This window comes from Bemisia tabaci, chromosome 8, assembly GCF_918797505.1.
Source record: "Bemisia tabaci chromosome 8, PGI_BMITA_v3".
NCBI classification, from domain to species: Eukaryota; Metazoa; Arthropoda; class Insecta; order Hemiptera; family Aleyrodidae; genus Bemisia; species Bemisia tabaci.
The window spans coordinates 13,104,803-13,123,704 of NC_092800.1; the positions used below are offsets into that span (position 1 = coordinate 13,104,803).

At 41.6% G+C, this 18,902-nt stretch overlaps 1 protein-coding gene and 1 long non-coding RNA gene across 2 annotated transcripts; both read right to left on the reverse strand.

Moving 5' to 3' along the window:
• Positions 1–5,320: 5,320 nt before the first annotated feature.
• Positions 5,321–10,704, reverse strand: LOC140225246 (uncharacterized). Its single transcript, XR_011900391.1, has 2 exons — positions 10,190–10,704; positions 5,321–5,553 (listed from the first exon to the last, which is right to left on the reverse strand). It is a non-coding gene; the product is annotated as an uncharacterized lncRNA (long non-coding RNA).
• Positions 7,234–10,826, reverse strand: LOC140225255 (uncharacterized). Its single transcript, XM_072303512.1, has 2 exons — positions 10,698–10,826; positions 7,234–10,287 (listed from the first exon to the last, which is right to left on the reverse strand). The coding sequence occupies exon 2, from the start codon at positions 10,180–10,182 to the stop codon at positions 7,234–7,236; it is 2,949 nt and encodes a 982-aa protein (XP_072159613.1). The 5' UTR covers positions 10,183–10,287; positions 10,698–10,826.
• Between the last annotated feature and the right edge of the window lie 8,076 nt (positions 10,827–18,902).

Consider the following 18,902-nt stretch of genomic DNA (forward strand, 5'->3'; position numbering starts at 1 on the left):
TTGCCAAGACCTACCGAAGACAACTGGTTATTTATCTGGAAAAGGACCAAACTACAGTTAACAGTGACCAAAAAAATGAAAAAAAGGGGGAAAAAACATTTCAAAGCAAAAGTTGAGAAACTTTATTCACGCCTCTCATGGCGAGACCCTCACATCCGTGTTGTCGGTAGTCAAAGCAAGGCATCCTGTTAGAAACATAAGATAAAAATTTACATTCAACGCAGACACAAATGTCGATGTTGTGAGGTCGTTCAGGATCTCGATCAATGTTACGCAGGTAGCATTCAAAATCTGCGTATATAATAAATTGATGTGGCATTGCATATTTTAAGTTTTCAAATTGCTCAAGTTGACCGAACATTATGTTTGGCTTTGCAGGTTTAAATTTAAGATACAGTTTCATGTGCTGCTGTAACTGTTCGTTAAATCTGTAGCGAGAGAAATAACGTATACATATGAAGGTCTTCCTGGTACTAGTTGACAATTGACTGCGAACCACTGGACGAATTTAGCGGCCAACATGCTTAACTTCTGAAAGTCGGTCTTTTGATTGGGGACGGGGGGGGGGGGGGGGGGCACTGTTAATTAAACGGAGACGCGGTCGGTGATCACGCTTTTCAGGGAAAAGAGCCTCAAAATTTGCAGCCTGTTCCATGAGGCGTTGAGCTTGTTCCAAAGCCTTAGTAGCCTCGCCATGATGGAGACGTTGCCGCTCGTTGTCCATAGCGAGTTCTGCAGCAAGACGCTTTGAGTTAGATTCCGAGAGCTCTTCTACAAATAAGTGTTCCTCCTCGGAAGGAAACAGAGCTTGTACTCGCTCTATCACTCGGGGAAGAGGAGCGAGCCCCGTCTGTGTAAATGCTATAAGGTCTTGAATCATTCCGCAATTGGATGTTTGTCAAATTTTTTCTGCCGTTGCTCCATTGTTATCTTTTTGTTCGCGATTTTTTTGTCCTTCTGGAGTTGGATCTCGTCTTCCAGAAGGGCTTGTGTCGGTATTTCGGACCGGCTCCGCGATTTTTCTCTTTCCGTTTCGGATTCCGAATCCATTGCACTCGAAATTTCTACCACACGCACTTTCTTCGTCATCCGATTTTCGAGTTTGCTCTTCTTCCCCTCCGTAATGTTGGAATATCGCGTCAAGTCCGCATCCCGCTTTTTAGTACCCGGTTACGATTTTCTCGCTGCGGCACTTAAGCGGAAATCGTCGGGGCCAAAAGAAAGCCAACTTACTGTATTTCAATTTAATTGGGTTTCTGTCATATTTTGTAATATTGCAGAAATCGCAATTATTTATGAATTCTTTAATAGAATTTTTCAAATTTGGCCAGTAACAGTTTTGAGAATGAAAGATTTCAGTTTCATTGATACCGCGATGGTTATTAGGGCCAGTGTGATAAGATTTAATCAAATTATATTGCTCCTCCTTATCTTCAATGTCCTTGAGAAATTTTGAGAATTTTATGAAACGTAATTTAGGGAATTTTTTAGACTTGCCGTCAACGTAAATAGGGCAACCTAAAGTGAGAGGCAAATCGGTTACAAAGGTTTGTGCATTTCTCTGCACCAACTCCCCATCATGAAACCATTTTACTAGTTTCCTTTTCCCAATATAAGCAATAGGTCCGTCTTTTGATCCCAACGTGACGTGGGAAACTTCTTCACGTGAGAAATTAGTATTCTTTCTAACTCCTAAACAGTAATAAGGATACGCCACGTCAACACCAGCAATACCTTCCTGGTGCGGGATGGTGTTCATGACATTGGACCATTTTACGTTGGATTTGTTCATTAGAACATAATTGCCTTTACCATCAGATGAAGTAACGATACTAACTATAGTGCCTCCTTTGTTGAATATAGGAGTGCCACTTGGGAGTGCCACTTGGGACTTAAAGCGTGGGATCAGCCCTTGCGGGCTACTTGAAGTAGAAAAAAAAAAAAAAAAAAAAAAAAAAAAAAAAATTTGCTTTGCAGGGTTTTCATACTTGCGCTTGAATTTAACCATCTTGGTTAACAGGACTGATGTCGACGTCAAACGATCCATCGGATTTCGATTTAAAAAAGCAGTCCGAGCGGTACTTGTTCTCAAAACCTGTCAGGATACCGGACAAGTTTAGAAACAGAATTACGTACAAAATTCCAATACAAAACATTGAGTTTTCCTCGGGTGCGGGTTAATGGGGCGGGCGGGGTTCACCGATTGGTACTGATTTCTTTCTGTGTGAAGCGTGTCCACCGCAGAGGGACATCGTGTCTAAAATCAGACTTGAATGATAAATGAATAATATGAAATTTCTTAAGTAAAATTGTTAGAAAAACTATGAAAATCATCAATTTGAATGGATATTATTCTCCAATCATCCCTCCGTTCATCTTTATGAGAAAAAGTTATAGAGTAAAATAATTATTTTTTTTTTCACACGCCATTAAGTACAAAAAACAAAAAACTTACATGTTTGTTCAATACAGTTAACAACACGTTGGCAACATTAAGAATTCACTTTACTCCCACATAGAATCGAAAAAGTCTTTGGTAGCAGGTACGTCGCTTGACGATGAATGTTCATAGTTGACCAGCCAATCTCGCACTAAAGTAACGGTGTTCAGCGTACAGGTAACGTCAGACGCTTTGGTTAGCGTGTGGTGGAGGCACTTGAACGTAGAGCCCGTCAAATCTTTTTATTTCACACGACATTAAGTACAAAACAAAAAACTTACATGTTTGTTCAATACAGTTAACAACACGTTGGCAACATTAAGAACTCACTTTACTCCCGCATAGAATCGAAAAAGTCTTTGGTAGCAGGTACGTCGCTTGACGATGAATGTTCATAGTTGACCAGCCAATCTCGCACTAAAGTAACGGTGTTCAGCGTACAGGTAACGTCAGACGCTTTGGTTAGCGTGTGGTGGAGGCACTTGAACGTAGAGCCCGTCAAATCTTTTTATTTCACACGCCATTAAGTACAAAAAACTTACATGTTTGTTCAATACAGTTAACAACACGTTGGCAACATTAAGAATTCACTTTACTCCCACATAGAATCGAAAAAGTCTTTGGTAGCAGGTACGTCGCTTGACGATGAATGTTCATAGTTGACCAGCCAATCTCGCACTAAAGTAACGGTGTTCAGCGTACAGGTAACGTCAGACGCTTTGGTTAGCGTGTGGTGGAGGCACTTGAACGTAGAGCCCGTCAAATCTTTTTATTTCACACGACATTAACTTCAAAAAACAAAAAACTTACATGTTTGTTCAATACAGTTAACAACACGTTGGCAACATTAAGAATTCACTTTACTCCCACATAGAATCGAAAATGTCTTTGGTAGCAGGTACGTCGCTTGACGATGAATGTTCATAGTTGACGAGCCAATCTCGCACTAAAGTAATGGTGTTTAGCGTACAGGTTAACACAAGACAAACAACTTAAAAAATCGATGTATAAGCATAAGATTAAATGGGAATAATAGAATGTTGGTATTTCCCCGTTAAAACGCATGAAAATGATGGTTTTTGGGGAAACTGACAACAAACAAGTCAAAAAATCGATTATCAGCACCAATTTCGATGAAAATAATGGAGTTTCGATTCTTGCCCTTTCAAAACGCATGAAGAAAATCGATTTTTTCAGAGACTTGACAAGAAACAACTTAAAAAATCGATGTATAAGCATAAGTTTAAATGGGAATAATAGAATGTTGGTATTTTCCCATTGCAACGCATGGAAAGAATCGATATTCAGAAGGTTGCCAACAAACAAGTCAAAAATCGGTTATTAGCATGAATTCCAATGAGAATAATCGAAGATCCACTCTTTCCCATTCAAACACATGAAAAAAAAATCGATTTTTCACAGAGTAGTCAACAACGAATTCAAAATCGATTCATTAGCATATATTTCAATGAAAATAATCGAGGAGCTTGCAGTCTGTTGCCCATCGAGAATAGAAAATTATCAAGATAATACTTTAGCATAAATAGGTAAAATTTGTGTTGAAATAAATAAGAAATAATTATACTAACATGGATTGGTCCACTGAGGATATGCGGACTACTGGTGATATGCGGACTACTGGTGATATGAGCAACTTGAAATCGGTGGCCCACGATGGTTTGCCGCGGCTAACGGAGGGGCGAGTCGGAACGGTGACGCGTGGAGGCGCGGGAGGAGGAACGATAGGCAACGCACTGGATGTGGGGGGGCCCGTTTGACGAAGCACGTTTAGAGGGGACGGGGGGGCGGCGGGGGTTGAAGATTGCGCGACGCGACTAGGGCCGGCACCGGGATCCGATCGTTCAAGACGAAGCACGTTTAGGGGGGACGGGGGGGCCGCGGGGGTTGAAGATTGCGCGACGCGACTAGGGCCGGCACCGGGATCCGATCGTTCAAGACGAAGCACGTTTAGAGGGGACGGGGGGGCGGCGGGGGTTGAAGATTGCGCGACGCGACTAGGGCCGGCACCAGGATCCGATCGTTCAAGGAGGCGGGCCAGCCTTGAGATCGGAGCCTGGACGTCAAAAATCTCCGTGGAAACTGACGCGGTTATGTCGGCCCTTGGCACGGGAGGCAATGGGGCGGATATATTTTGGGCGAATTTAGCCGCCAACAAGGTTAAATGTTGGAAATCGGTCTTTTGATTAGGGGCGGGGGGGTCGCTGTTGATTAAGCGGAGACGCGGCCGATGTTGACGCTTTTCAGGAAAAAGAGCCTCAAAATTTGCGGCCCGTTCCATGAGGCGTTGAGCGTTTTCCATAGCCGTAGTAGCCTCGGCATGGAGACGTTGCCGCTCGTTTGCAACGTCACTGCGAGTCACGCTATTACGATCCTGGCGGGAGAGGCACTGAAAAGGGTACGGCGGGCGGAAGATCCATACTTGTACGTTGCCCCCGTCGCAAGCGACGACGGCTACCTCTTTGAAGACGAAACCTTTGGTGAGGTTAAAGCCGCGCACGTGGAGGAAGCAGCCCATGTCTTACGTCAATCAACGGTAAACTCTTGACCTCGAATGATCTCCGTTCGGATAAAAAAGGATTGTGCGTTCTCGACAGGTTTTTCTTTGTTTCGTTTGTCCTTCAAAACAGCATCTGTAACTACACAAGGGGGGACATCAATGTTCAACTTCGTTTTTATTGCAGTCTGTTGCGCAATTGAATTAAAGTGGGAGGTGTCGAGTCGTCTGACATCACTATCATCGCTTTGTTTTACTTTTGATAGGGAGGATGAGGGGGAACTACCTGAGCTGGAACCTTGGGCAGGATTTCAAAGCGGAAGCTTGGAAAAACGTGCTCCGCTAGTACAAGGTCAAAATTCCCATTTTCGTTGACGTCATTGATGGCTTGGTCGGGCAAATTGTCGGCGTATATTTTCGGGAGGAAGATCTTCTTCGGCTCACCGTCGATGAATATGAAGGCGAGAAGTGCATTGCCGTAACGGGTGCAGGTTTTTTCCAACTTCTCTAGTGGGTACCGACGCCCAACCTCCAGCTCGGTTGCCCTTATTTGTTCGTAGACCGGCTTTACAGGCACTTTATTAAATGCTTCCATGATCTGGAACAAATATATGTACAATGAATGGTATTAATCGGGGAGGTAAATTGAGGTCCTTGAAACAAGCTCCAAGACCAAATTTTCGGCGGTATCTACGAGGACAATATCGTAAAGTGGAACGTGAGACCCATTTACAAAATCGATCAGAGTAGGAGTTAAGTAATTACGCCAAATCAGTTCGTAGTTAGGGACGTGTAGTTTTCCTTGTCGACCATGAACGTCTAAAATTAGTATTTTTTGGGGATCGGGTATATTTTTCCACATCTCAAGTCTCACACGGAGTAACGGGTACCTCTGTCCTACAACTAACTCATTTAGGTTTATTACGCCATCGTTTGGCAAAGGAGGAGGCGGTATACGGGGTCTTATACGGTTGAATCGTTCCATCCTATTGAGAGAGAATGAGTATAAGACGGAAAAATCTCGGCTTGTAACTGTAACAGAAAATAATGAAACATTGGACTTTAGTTTGTCGTCTGCTTGTTCTGGCTTGAAAGGGGGGGGGGGATATCTAAACATAATGTACATGAACTAATATCACAGCTTGGTATTGGCTATTTAACGAAAGAAAATACTTACACATGATTCTAATAAAATCGAAGGTCGCTGCTACAATGGGCAACATGTTGAGATTGTGCAGTTTTGTCCTTTTTGACTTGTCGAGAATCGTCATCGTTTGTGGCGACGTCTTTCCTAGAGTTTTCGCGATTTCTCTTCCTTTTCTTCAGTGGCAGTTTTTTCGCTTCCACTTCTTGGGTTGCTACGCTCAAGTGAAGAGGAGACGGCTCGGCGTCGTCGTCGTTGATGGCTTCGTGACAGGAGAGAGAGCTGGTCTTCGGCCTTTCCTCTATCTCTGCTGTTACTCTTCTCATTTGATCCCCGTGTTGTTGTATTGCATAGTGGCCCCAGGGTATAGAGACGACGTTCCCTTGTAAGATTTTCCGTTTATCGTCCTTGCTCGAAAGAGCGACCTTCTTGCTTTCATACGAATATATATTGTGTAAGGTACTATGAATCCCGCGGGTCATTCTTGATACGGTGTCATTGTAAAACAGAGTGTGTTTAAAGTGGTCAAACTTGAGTGTGTCTCGAACGACGGCTCGTTGGATCCCCTTACAGCGCTTTTCCTCGGCTAAGCTCAAAGTGAGGTAGGAATAAAGTTTTGAGCGAAGACCGACGAACTCTGTAATTGGATCGCCAGCAGTCTCGTCCTTGAACGTCCCCATTACCTTCAAGTTGTCCGTACTGTACAGGAAGTGGTTTTTTGGAAAATTGGACGTGTCGTAGAGGTTTCGATCACGGATCATATCTCGGTACCGGTCTTCAGTCTTGATGGCAAGAATGAACGAGTCCGTATCAATATAAAGAATGGATACACGATTCCTCGGGTAGCGGGAAAGTAATTTATTGTAATAAAAATCGTACATATGGGTTTTGCTTAGTTCAAGCACTGAAAACCCGACTATCATTGGTTTATCGAACGTAATATTGGTGGTCTTTAAGCGGATACCGACCAGCTCTTCATCGAAGATAGTGCGATCGATGAAGTCTGCTCGGGAGATATATCGAATGATCTGTTTTTCATGAGTACCGAGTACGATCCGCTGTCTTTTCATGGGGTTTTCCAAAAATTTTCCATAACAAGCGTTGGAAATCAGCTTCAGGAGGTCTTGGTGGAATTTATTGGTGGCCTGTTTTCTTAAATTGGCGTTCAGTTCGATGAAAGGTCTCAGGAAAGGTTTTTGTTTGAAGTAAAATCCCCCTGTGTATTTTCTCCAAGACAAGTCCGTGTGAAATGGCCTGCTTAAGAGCAACGTAATGAATGACGTATTTTTTCTTGTCTTGGAGGGTCAACAGAAGTTTGGGATTTTTGGATGATGGAGATGGCGGAATTTTCTTTTCCGGGCAGAAAGGAAGATCGGAATGGTAGTCGTGAAGGTGCTGTGGATACTTCAAATCCACCTGCAGGATGTAGCCAAAGTTGCAGTCGTCCGGCACTTTCATGATTCGATGTTCTCCGTCTTCTTTCTCGAAAAGATAATTGATCTGGAATGGGCTTATCCAATGATAACCACCGTATGGTAGATACTTGCACATTGTGTAAGCATAAAGGGCGGTCACATCTAGATATTGAATATACGTTGACGGCTCGGTGAAGGGAGTTCTGTTTTCCTCACCTGTCACCAACGGATTGTCTGCAATTGCGTGTCGTAATGAGCATTGTGAAATGCCACCACGTATGGAAGCACTAATAAACTGTATCATGTCAATGTCGGTGAATAGCTCTATTTGAACACGAGACATCTTCAGAAAAGCATCGTAGGAAAAAGCCGGCAGTGTCAAGTAATTTATACAATCGAGGCCGTAATTGTTCATGCAAAAACCTCGGAATTCTTGCATCACATCCGCCAAAAGGCAAACGTCTAGTTTGAGATAGAAATCAGCGTACTCTCCGAGATTTTTGAATCCGAACGCAGTCCAGGTGGTGCAGAACCTTTCATAATCAGCGTCGGAAATATGGGTATTTTGCAAGCGATTGTAAAAGGCTTCTTTCGGTGGGGGAACCGTGTCGGCTAATTTTTTCGCATCGGATATGTAATCATAGCAATAAACACCTTTCTTTTTGACGAGGTTGAACTGGTCGTCGTTGGTGCACAGTCTTCGAGCATGGACAAGAGAAGTTTCAGGAACAGATGAAACTAAATTGTCCAGAGAAGAGGGTAAATGACGAATGCTATCGATGAAAACTATGCGGAAGCGATTTTCTACCCAAATACTCATACTTATATAAGTCTCCATCGTTGACGGGATGATAGAGACTCGATAGGTACAGCCGCTAACTGCTCGCACCATCGGGTGAGCGTCGTATTTACCCCAATTGTGACAAACGACAATCAGGCTCTTGGGATGAGAATATCTCAAATTGCAAACTCCGCATAAAGCTTGACGGTAATTAGGTTGGTCTGGTGAAACATACTGATGGTTGTGATCTCGACATTTCCGTAGGACTTCATCAAACTGAAGGCCGCACATCGCACAATGGGTAGCGTTCCGGTGAGCCCTTATATTCTCTTCTGTCATCCTGATTTCTTCGCCAAAATTATGATCTCCCGAAAGGTCGCTGGCAATACTGATCATCTCTTCGATAAAGTGAATATGAGGTGATGGACCGCGGTATAATTTGGGCTTGTTCATATTATAGGTGGGATCTGAAGATTTTAACATGTATGCATATGACATCGGCACATGTTTCTGATAGTTGTGGTTATTAGGTCGTTCAGGATCTGGGTCGATGTTGCGTAGGTAGCATTCGAAATCTGCGTATACCACATATTGATGTGGCATTGCATACCGTAGATTTTCGAATTGCTCAAGTTGACCTTTACCGAACATTATGTTGGGTTTTGCCGGCTTAAATTGAAGACATAATTCCATGTGCTGCTGTAACTGCTCGTTACATTTGTAGCGAGAGAAACAACGTCTGCACATGAACATCTTCCTGGTAAAAGTCGATAATTGTCTACGAACCACTGCTTCAAGGTTCGTAATCCAACAATAATGTGATGTTTCTCCATTCGTGAAAAATAAAAGGTCTGTGTGGTCTTCCTTGATAATATCTGGAACTTTCAAAGGATAAAGGAGCGGTTTCTTTCTTTTGTTGGAAGCAGGTTTCTGTATCGATTCGACAGGATCTTGAACGCCTTTCTCATTAACATCATATTGCTGTCCATCTTCCTCATCGTCGTCAACGTCGTCTTCGTCGTCGTCGTCGTCGTCGTCGTCGTCGTCAAGGTCTCTCTCGTCTGTCATCGAATCATCGCGTACATTGATTTTCGGCTTTTTCACTTTTTGTTGATAATGTCCCGATAATCCATACACGGAAACGCTCAAATTATTCACCTTCTCGAATTTTGAAATATCCTTCAACTTGACGGGAAATTCGAGACAAGAAAAATCATAATTTTCAAGATATTGGTTGTATTGGAAAGGCCTATTCTTATTTTTAGTACCGATTGGTAATTTTTTTCCGAGCATTGCATACATGAAACATTTATCATCGGAATTCTTTACATTTACAATATGTTTTGAATTAATCGGTAGCGGTATATAAGTAGAACCTTTGGAGAGAGGTCGATAAAAATTTATTCTCAACTCGGTGCCCATTATAAGCTTCAGAACCCAGCCGGATCCTTTCATGACAAACTCTTCGTGCTCCTCCATCACACTCGTAAAAGCATCATCCAGAAGGTGGTTTAAGTTAGTTTCGTGGAAAACAGGAACGTTTTTGGTTTTATAAAGGACGATTTGTGTTTGGTCAGGCTCCTCCGGTTTCTCGAATTCAAGGTAAACGAGGATGTTGAATTTAATGTTGTCCAATTCCAGTAGGCATAGGGACATTATATTTTTCAGAGTTTCTTTCGTATTTTGTAAATAGTGTTCTAAATCTAACAGGGTAACAACGAGATTTTTAATATAATAGCTTCTAAGTTTATTATTTGCAGCGGAATCAACCTTGCGAATAGTTTCTTCCGTCTTGAAAACATTTCTTATGTGAGTGGTGGATAACTCGTGACGACCTTTAGGAAAGTGGGCACGACATATAGCACACCAAAAACGTAAAGTGGACATGACTCACTTTTTAAAATTGCTTCTGGGTAGAAAAAGACTGCGCCGGTTGATACTGGTTAGAATGTTCGCAAGATTTGTTCCTCTGAATATCCGCAAAATGAACGTCTGTAACAATAAAATATTTTTTTATTTTTATTTTAGAATAAATCGAAGCAGTCCTGTTGATGACGAAGAAGACGAGGAAATCGAAGTTATAACATTATCTTCTGATACCGAATCGGATTAAACTAATTGTAAGCATTTGTTCGTTTTAAGAAAGAAAAAAAATACAGTAAAGTAAAATGAATCGTATCGAATCAATCAATTTGAAAAAAATTAGTTTCGTAGTTACGCAGAGTTTTTTTTAGAAAATTTGTTTTTTCGCAGAAGGGGAAGTATATTTCGGTTTCAACATTTAAGTTCAAAACTGAGTGATTAAAAAATGAAAAAAATTAAGTAAAATAGTAAAGTTTCAGGAGACGTGTAAAATGGACAGAATCAATTGTTTTTTTCGGTGTAAAATTGAAAGGACTCACCTGAGTAATAAAAGGCAGAAGATGATGATGAAAAAAGGAATTGTTCCCAAAACTGACGAGGAGAGTATCGGCTGAAGAATCCTGCACCGGACACAAACGGTAAGAAAATAAAACTTCTTAATTTTTTTCCGCACTTGACACAAGGGAAGGCGAGGACCGTTAGGCTGACACAAGTGTAGGCTAGCGGGAGCGCGGCGTCATTTATAAGGTGGGCTCTACGGCGAGTGTGGGGAACATGGATACTGGAGGGAGAATATTGCGCAGTATGATGGAAGTGTTTACTTATTCGACTTGGTGTGATTTTTTTCGGGAGGCAGAGGGGAATGATACAGTAGAAGGTTACAAATTTTCGTTTCTCCTGTCATAGAAGAGTACGTATTGCACAATATTATGTTTTGTGTTTACATATTGAAATATTTTTTGTAATTTTCTCCGCGGAAACTCGGCCCACTCCTTGTTATAGTGTGTTCGAGGTTGTAGTTATTGCACAAAATGAAGCAAATTTTTTTTTTGACAACGTGAACCTTGTATGGTTGCATCAGAAAAACGAGTAGTTTCTGCACAATCTAGGATTTGATATAAAATGGACTGAAAACGATACAAAGCTAGGGGGGGCCCCGAGGGTAGTCACGCAAACGCAGGCAGTGGGGCGTAGCATGGTCATGAATTGGCTATGATGTCAAGTTTAAATATGAATTTCAGTGTCTGTTTGGATGGTATTTCTAACGAAAAAAAATGAGGAATTCTTCTACACAATCTGGGATGGACAAGAAGGAATCAGTCATTACGAATTTCTGAGAGTAACATAGTCTGATACGACACAAAGCAAGCCGGGCCCACGAGGGCCCGGCTTGCTGGAGTGTGGTGTACTTTGTAAGGGTGCTATCTTCTCAATCTGACACAATGCATTATTGGGCTAAAAATTAGGAAACTTATTGTTTAACATTACAGCACACGTATCCTTGAGCAGATTGTGACGACACAAAGCAAGGGGCCCTAGCGGGCCCCTTGCTGGAGTGTCCTACGGCTTCTAAATATAGTTGTTCGCATGGGTGTCCTTGCGTAGATTGAGACGTCTTGCAACATTTGGCAAGTAAGGGTCTAACTGCACGGGGGAATTGGGCGCGTTCGTGAGGTCAGTGAGGCCTAAGGACGGCTCACGCAGTGGACCCTGTAATTATTCATCACTCCGGCACAGAGGAAATAGTAGCATAAGTTAAGACGCAACAAAGCAAGAGACGCTCTGCTGGATCGTAGTACAGGCTCGGTGGATAGATGTAAATTGCGGTATTGGGCTAGACATTAGGCAACTTGTTGTTCAAAATTATCGCATGCGTGTCCTTGCGTAGATTGAGACGTCACAGAGCAAGGGGCCCTGGCGGGCCCCTTCCTGGAGTGTGTTACGGCTTCTGAATAATAGTTGTGAACTGCGGTTTTCGAGTAAAATATTAAGACATATGTTGTTTCGTATCAGTAAACGTGTGATTACCGTGAGAAGCTGTGCTCGTCATTAGCACGGATGCATTTTGTGCTTATTATAAGCACAAAGTGCAGGATGCAGTTTGTGCTCACGATGAGCACACAGTGCAAGATGCAGTTTGTGCTCATTATAAGCACAAAGTGCAAGATGCAGTTTGTGCTCATTATAAGCACAACGTGGGAGATGCAGTTTGTGCTCATTATAAGCACAAAGTGCATGATGCAGTTTGTGCTCACGATGAGCACAGTGCAAGATGCAGGTGTGCTAAGACATATATTTGCTACCTACTTGCACTCGCTCCATCACTCGGGGAAGAGGAGCGAGCCCCGTCTCTGTAAATGCTATAAGGTCGTGAATCATCTCCGCAATTGGATGTTTGTCAAATTTTTTCTGCCGTTGCTCCATTGTTATCTTTTTAGTCGCGATTTTTTTGTCCTTCTGGAGTTGGATCTCGTCTTCCAGAAGAGCTTGTGTCGGTATTTCCGGAGTTTCGGACCGGCTCCGCGATTTTTCTCTTTCCGTTTCGGATTCCGAATCCACCACACTCGAAATTTCTACCAGACGCGCTTTCTTCGTCAACCGATTTTCGAGTTTGCTCTTCTTCCCCTCCGTAATGTTGGAATATCGCGTCAAGTCCGCATCCCGCTTTTTAGTACCCGGTTACGATTTTCTCGCTGCGGCACTTAAGCGGAAATCGTCGGGGCCAAAAGAAAACGCACTCAAATCATGAAGGAAATATTTATTGAGTGATAGGCATGGTCACGCTAATTATTAACCATGTTATCAACCTATGTTCGTGTAATCGACGGAATTGCGTTTTGATTTTAGATCGAATTGTGTCGGAAAAATTGATACCCTCTCCCAATTCCTTATGGAACCCTGCATCTTGAAATTCCTGAACCCCTTGAGCGAGAGGGATACTTTTGGAGTTATGGAGTTAAAATGCACGTACATTGTTTAATAATGATACAGGGTGAAGCTCATCAGAAAATCTAGGGACAATGTAGAAACCTTACAATAAATTTAATTCAACAGTCAAAAGTTGAAGAATAGTCAAGAAATTTTGTAATCTTTAAATTTTTTGTGTTGCCAAAACTTTGAAACGCCTATGATTCGAACCCATGATTTCTATCAACAGAGTTTTGCAATAAAAAAGGTCTTAGATTTCCGCTCGGACCGAAAATTGATTTATTCATTTAGACTGAAGATTCTTGTATTTATCTGTTAATTTTTTTTATTCTTCGTTAATGTACCATTTGTGTGTGTTTTTTTTAAAATTGTTATTTGGTCACCTCATCGTGGGTTGTCTATTTTGTTATGAATGAAAATAAACATTTTAATTTAAATTTGAATAAATTTTGTTGTACATCATACGATTTTTTATAATTATTTTCCTATTACCAGACGGAGCAAATAAAGTCAATTTTGTGAGCTTTTTTACGTGGGGTGTTCAACATTAGACCGTTGGAGGTCTTCGCACGGGTAATAGGATTGCAGTGGCGCGATTTCGTAAACAGGGTGTGAAAAAGTCATCTCCTGACTAGTAAGTAAAATATTGACGCTAGAGAACGCTTCTATGCCCCCCGTCTCACTTATTTGAAGTGGGCAGCATAAATTTCGCCTCCTGTGTTTTTTGGAACCTTTTGCAATGGCTGAATTTTAAGATGAACATTACGCTATTATGCAGTTCTTGAAACTTAATAAAACTAAAACAGGGTTTCTACCGTCAGTAAATGCCGGAAGATATCAGGAAATGGGTGTCATCAGGAAAATCGCACAGAGAAAAAAAAGGAGGTGTTCGCATCTTGAGGATTGTGTACCCTGTGACGTAGGTCGGTGCAACATGGTCAGCAAAATCCGGAATTCGAAGTATGAAAGACGGACCATAAAATCCGATTTGCCTAAATCAACGTATGATATAATATTGAACACTTTATGTTGAATGCATTTTTTCCATAAATTACATCATTTCCAAGAAAATCGATGATAAAAGTCGCCGTACCGACCTTTGTCATCGCAAAAATTCCCAGATGCCCGAAATGCAAACTCCTCCTTTTTTTCTCTATGGGAAAATCGGTCATGGATCGGGAAATTTCGAGTGCGTCAAGCGTTTTTCAACTATATGCAGTTTAGCACATGCAAAAGTGAAACATTATTTGATTCAATTAATCAAGTATGTTGTTTTGTTAAATATGTAGTTTGAGTGTTAATTTATTTGTTTACAAAATCAGAAAATTTCGATGAAAATATCATTAAAGTCCCAAAAGACATTTCAGTAGAATCATTGTAATGGTAAGACCTCTGCGAAGATGATAACAGCTCATGGGAGTGTTGTAATACAAAAGTGAGACCTGTGCAAAGTTAAATACAACTTATGTAAGAAGTGTAATGCCCAAAAGGTCCCACCAAAGGTAGTTTCAAGGCTTCATGAAGGTCCTGAACTTTAAAGTGGTCCTAGCTATGCTGATACAGCTTCATTTGAAAAGATTATCAACACTGCCGTGCTAAGGAATAACGCCGTATGAGCCTTCGGGCGTTGCCAAATTTCCCCTGGTAAATCACTAATTTTCAGAAAATGTTTTAATGTTTGTCTACCAATATCTCAGATTATTTTGCTTGTAATTTGATCTAAAACGTCTGAAAATTTCAAGGAAAAATACTCATAATTTTCTTCAAATATAAACATTTTATCGAAAGAAATTTGGCAACTCTCGAATGTTCACACTGCGTTTTCCCTTAGCACGGCAGAACACTATAGCGACGTGTTGGTACAAACTGATGTAATCCAGAGCATGGGCGTAGCCAGAGGCCCCCCCCCCCCCCCCAGAATTGAAACTAAGATTATCTGCAGACGCATAGCTGTACGCTCATTGAGTGTGGCATAATTTGTAAATATATATGTAGTATTAAAAAATTACTGATACGCGGAAAATTGCAAGTACTTTGGGTGACTTTAACGCCCGAGTAGAAAAGTAAGCAACGGAGTAAAATCCACAAGAAGCTTCAAGCTGCCTAATTTTACCACTGAATCTGATACAATCGAATCTCATGTTCAATGGCAGGCTATGTTCTTAGTCTTTTACCCACTCGATCCATCATGACTGATTCAGATTTAGTGGTAAAATTAGGCAGCTTTAAGGGTTCTTGTGGATTTTACTCCATTGTTTACTTTTCTACTCGGGCGTTAAAGTCACCCTAAGTACCCGCAATTTTCCACGTATCAGTAATTTTTTAATACCATATATACGGCTACGCGCTACTACTACGCGTACGGCTACTAAACAAACGCATATCACGCGGCTACACGTGAGAAAAAGTCCCGGATTTAGTTAATGTTTTGTAAAGCTGACATATTTTGGAAGAAAATGGTGTATACATACGCTAGGTTTGCTTAAAAATTGAGGAAGATACAGCATCGTGAACATCGCGCCCATTCACGTTTTCGCGGCGCACCCGTCAACGCGCGATCCGGCTCGCCGCAGTCAGCCAAGTTCCGAAGCGTTCCAAAGTTCCGAGATCCGAGGTTCCTCAATTTTTGAGCAAACCTAGCATATTCATATACCATTTCCTTCCAAATTATGTCAGCTATTCAAAACATTAACTAAATACGGGACTTTTTCTCATGCGTAGCAGCTATATAAAAAAAAAAAAAAAAAAAAACGCAAAAAAAGGCCCTCGGGTCAAGGCGCTGAAAAAGTCAAGTTAGGCTGTTTTTGTAGTTCGTAAATGCATATCCTATACATTTTGAGTCAATCAAGTGCCAGTAGATAGCTATTCGTGCATATTGCCCAAAATTCATATCCTTAAATCCACGACTTTTGGGTTTTTGGGGGGTTAGTCAAGGAGAAATCCGAAAAAAAGAGGGTTAACCCGGAACAAATTGCTTAACAAACTTTTCCTACGTAAACTTCTTCAGTAGGTCCTATTGAACAACATACCAAAAGTTTACCACGGTTCGCTCCCGGAACACCCCCCCAAATTGCCTAAATTTCAAAATGGCGGCCATAATAAGGCCTCTGGGAGTTCGATTTTTTTAAAAATACGCATACAGTGTCATGTGAGGTGTCAATTCCTATGTAATTTTGGTCGTAGATTTCAAATATGAAGTAAAAAAAGTCCCTTGATCAAAAGGGGGTACCCCAAATCCAAGATGGCAGCCAATTTTGAAAGTCAAGAGGGTGGATTTTTAAAAAGTTCGCGTGATAAGGCAAGTGAGGTATCATTTCTTATGTAATTTTGGTCGTAGATTTCATTTATGAAGTCATAAAAGCCCTCAAGTCAAAGGGATTGCTCCAAATGCAAAGATGGCGGCCAGCTTTGAAAGGCAGGAGGGTGAATTTTTGAAATGTTTACGTGACATCCCTAGTAAAATAGAATCAACCTGACGTTTCATAAACTACCCTGAGTCAGACTAATTCAGGCTGATATCAATCTGACTCAGGGTAGTTTATGAAACATACCCTGACGTCAGGTTGATTCTATTTTACTAGGGATGTCACGTAAACATTTCAAAAATTCACCCTCCTGCCTTTCAAAGCTGGCCGCCATCTTTGCATTTGGAGCAATCCCTTTGACTTGAGGGCTTTTATGACTTCATAAATGAAATCTACGACCAAAATTACATAAGAAATGATACCTCACTTGCCTTATCACGCGAACTTTTTAAAAATCCACCCTCTTGACTTTCAAAATTGGCTGCCATCTTGGATTTGGGGTACCCCCTTTTGATCAAGGGACTTTTTTTACTTCATATTTGAAATCTACGACCAAAATTACATAGGAATTGACACCTCACATGACACTGTATGCGTATTTTTAAAAAAATCGAACTCCCAGAGGCCTTATTATGGCCGCCATTTTGAAATTTAGGCAATTTGGGGGGGGTATATAGGCAATTCTCTCAATATGGCGGAAAATGCTCACCAGATACGCGGTAGGAAACTTCAGATTCTGATTCAGCGACCCAAAAAACATGAAGTTAGACAAAAAAATCGCTGTGTACCCGAAATTCCAGGTAGCCTCATTTTTAGCTACCAGGCGCCTGGACCACTACTTCAATATTCAGCTTCCATCGCCTCATTGCTGAGGCGCAGGGATACAACTATTTGAACTATCCGGAACGCGTAAAGTATCACGCCTCAATTGAAGGCGTTTTCTAGTTTACTATCTTTGCACAACGGGATTTTCTGGTCCCATAATGTTCGGAGCATGGAAGAAAAGGAATGACTGATCTTCCGAGCTACTTCCACGGTTACGCGCGCATCCCCATGTTTTAAATGTTTCTATATTACTTTCTCGAATGTCCGTCGATTTCACAATCAACTAGAAAATTGATTGTGAACTCAAAATTTGCTCGGACATGATTTGGTTCTAATTTCAGCCTTTTAAGCATATTTTAATACCAAATTGTTTTGCATTATATTGATGACTTGAGTTCCTTTTAATAATTAGTTTCATTACTCCTACTTCTTAATATTTAATTATTCTGCAAAAATTATCCATTTGCGAAATACAATCCTGGCTTTAGCGCCCATAAACTACGGTCTTAACGGTCGAAACTGACGTAGCGGTAGCGGCACAGGAAAACCGAGAAACCAAGCGGTAGACGCTACTTCAATATTGAGCTTCCATCGCCTTGCTAAGGCGCAGGGATACAACTATTTGAACTCTCCGGAACGCGTGAGGTATCACGCCTCAATTGAAGGTCGAATTTGAGGTATGGATGTTTTTCATCTCACAGTCGTCGGTGATGAGAAAATGTGTAAATCCACACGTTCTGGAGTGTAATGTCGGCGGCAGTCGTGATCTTCTGCCATCAAGTCGAGGCGATACGCTTGAAGGCGCTCCGAGCAACTATTCCACCTCGGAAGTATTGCACAGTATCAGACGAAATTGAAGTCGCACTAACGTAGGCAAATTGACTGGTATCATTTTCCTCCTTAGTCTATTGCAGTCATCCGTTTCAACCAATGGGATCGCTTCATTTTCCCTATGTCTCGTTATCCATCGCTTTGTCTACCAATTTAAATAATCAGTCTGTAGGTAGAGCTATCAAATTACCCTACGGTTCAGGTTTGAAAGCCGCCAATTCCAAGTTTTTGGTACCTAATAGGTAAAGACAAACTTAAGCGGGCTGATTATTGAAATTGATAAACAAAGCTATAAACAAAGAAGACAACGGGAAAATGAGGCGTTTATATGAGTGGAAGCGGGTGGTTACAATGGAAACAAGCAGTAACTCCAGCGCACTGCCGCTGGAGAGCGGCTCTGGGCCGCTCACATCCAAGACATATATAAACTATACTAGCCGTGTTCAGCTCGCTGTGCGAGCTGTCACGCCTAGCTGGAGAGTGCCCCTGGACCCCCAGTTCCTCGCTTCGCGATGAATTTGCGACTCGATCCGCGAGCCGCCCCTCATAGCTATTAACTTTTAAAAGAACGAATTTACTTTCTTTTAACGAAGTATGGTGAAAAGTGGCGAATATGTTATCTTTGTCCTCATCCACAATCGGCAGACTTAGCATTTTAAGCCACGGCCACCATCTTGGATTTTAAATTTTGAAAATTTGACCAAAAATTGGAGTTTCCCGTTGAAAAATACATCCGGATACCGAGTTTCACGAAAATCGATCAAACAGGAGCCGACTTAGCATTTTAGGCCACGGCCGCCATCTTGGATTTTGAAATTTTGAAAATCTGACCAAAAATTTGAGTTTCCCGTTGAA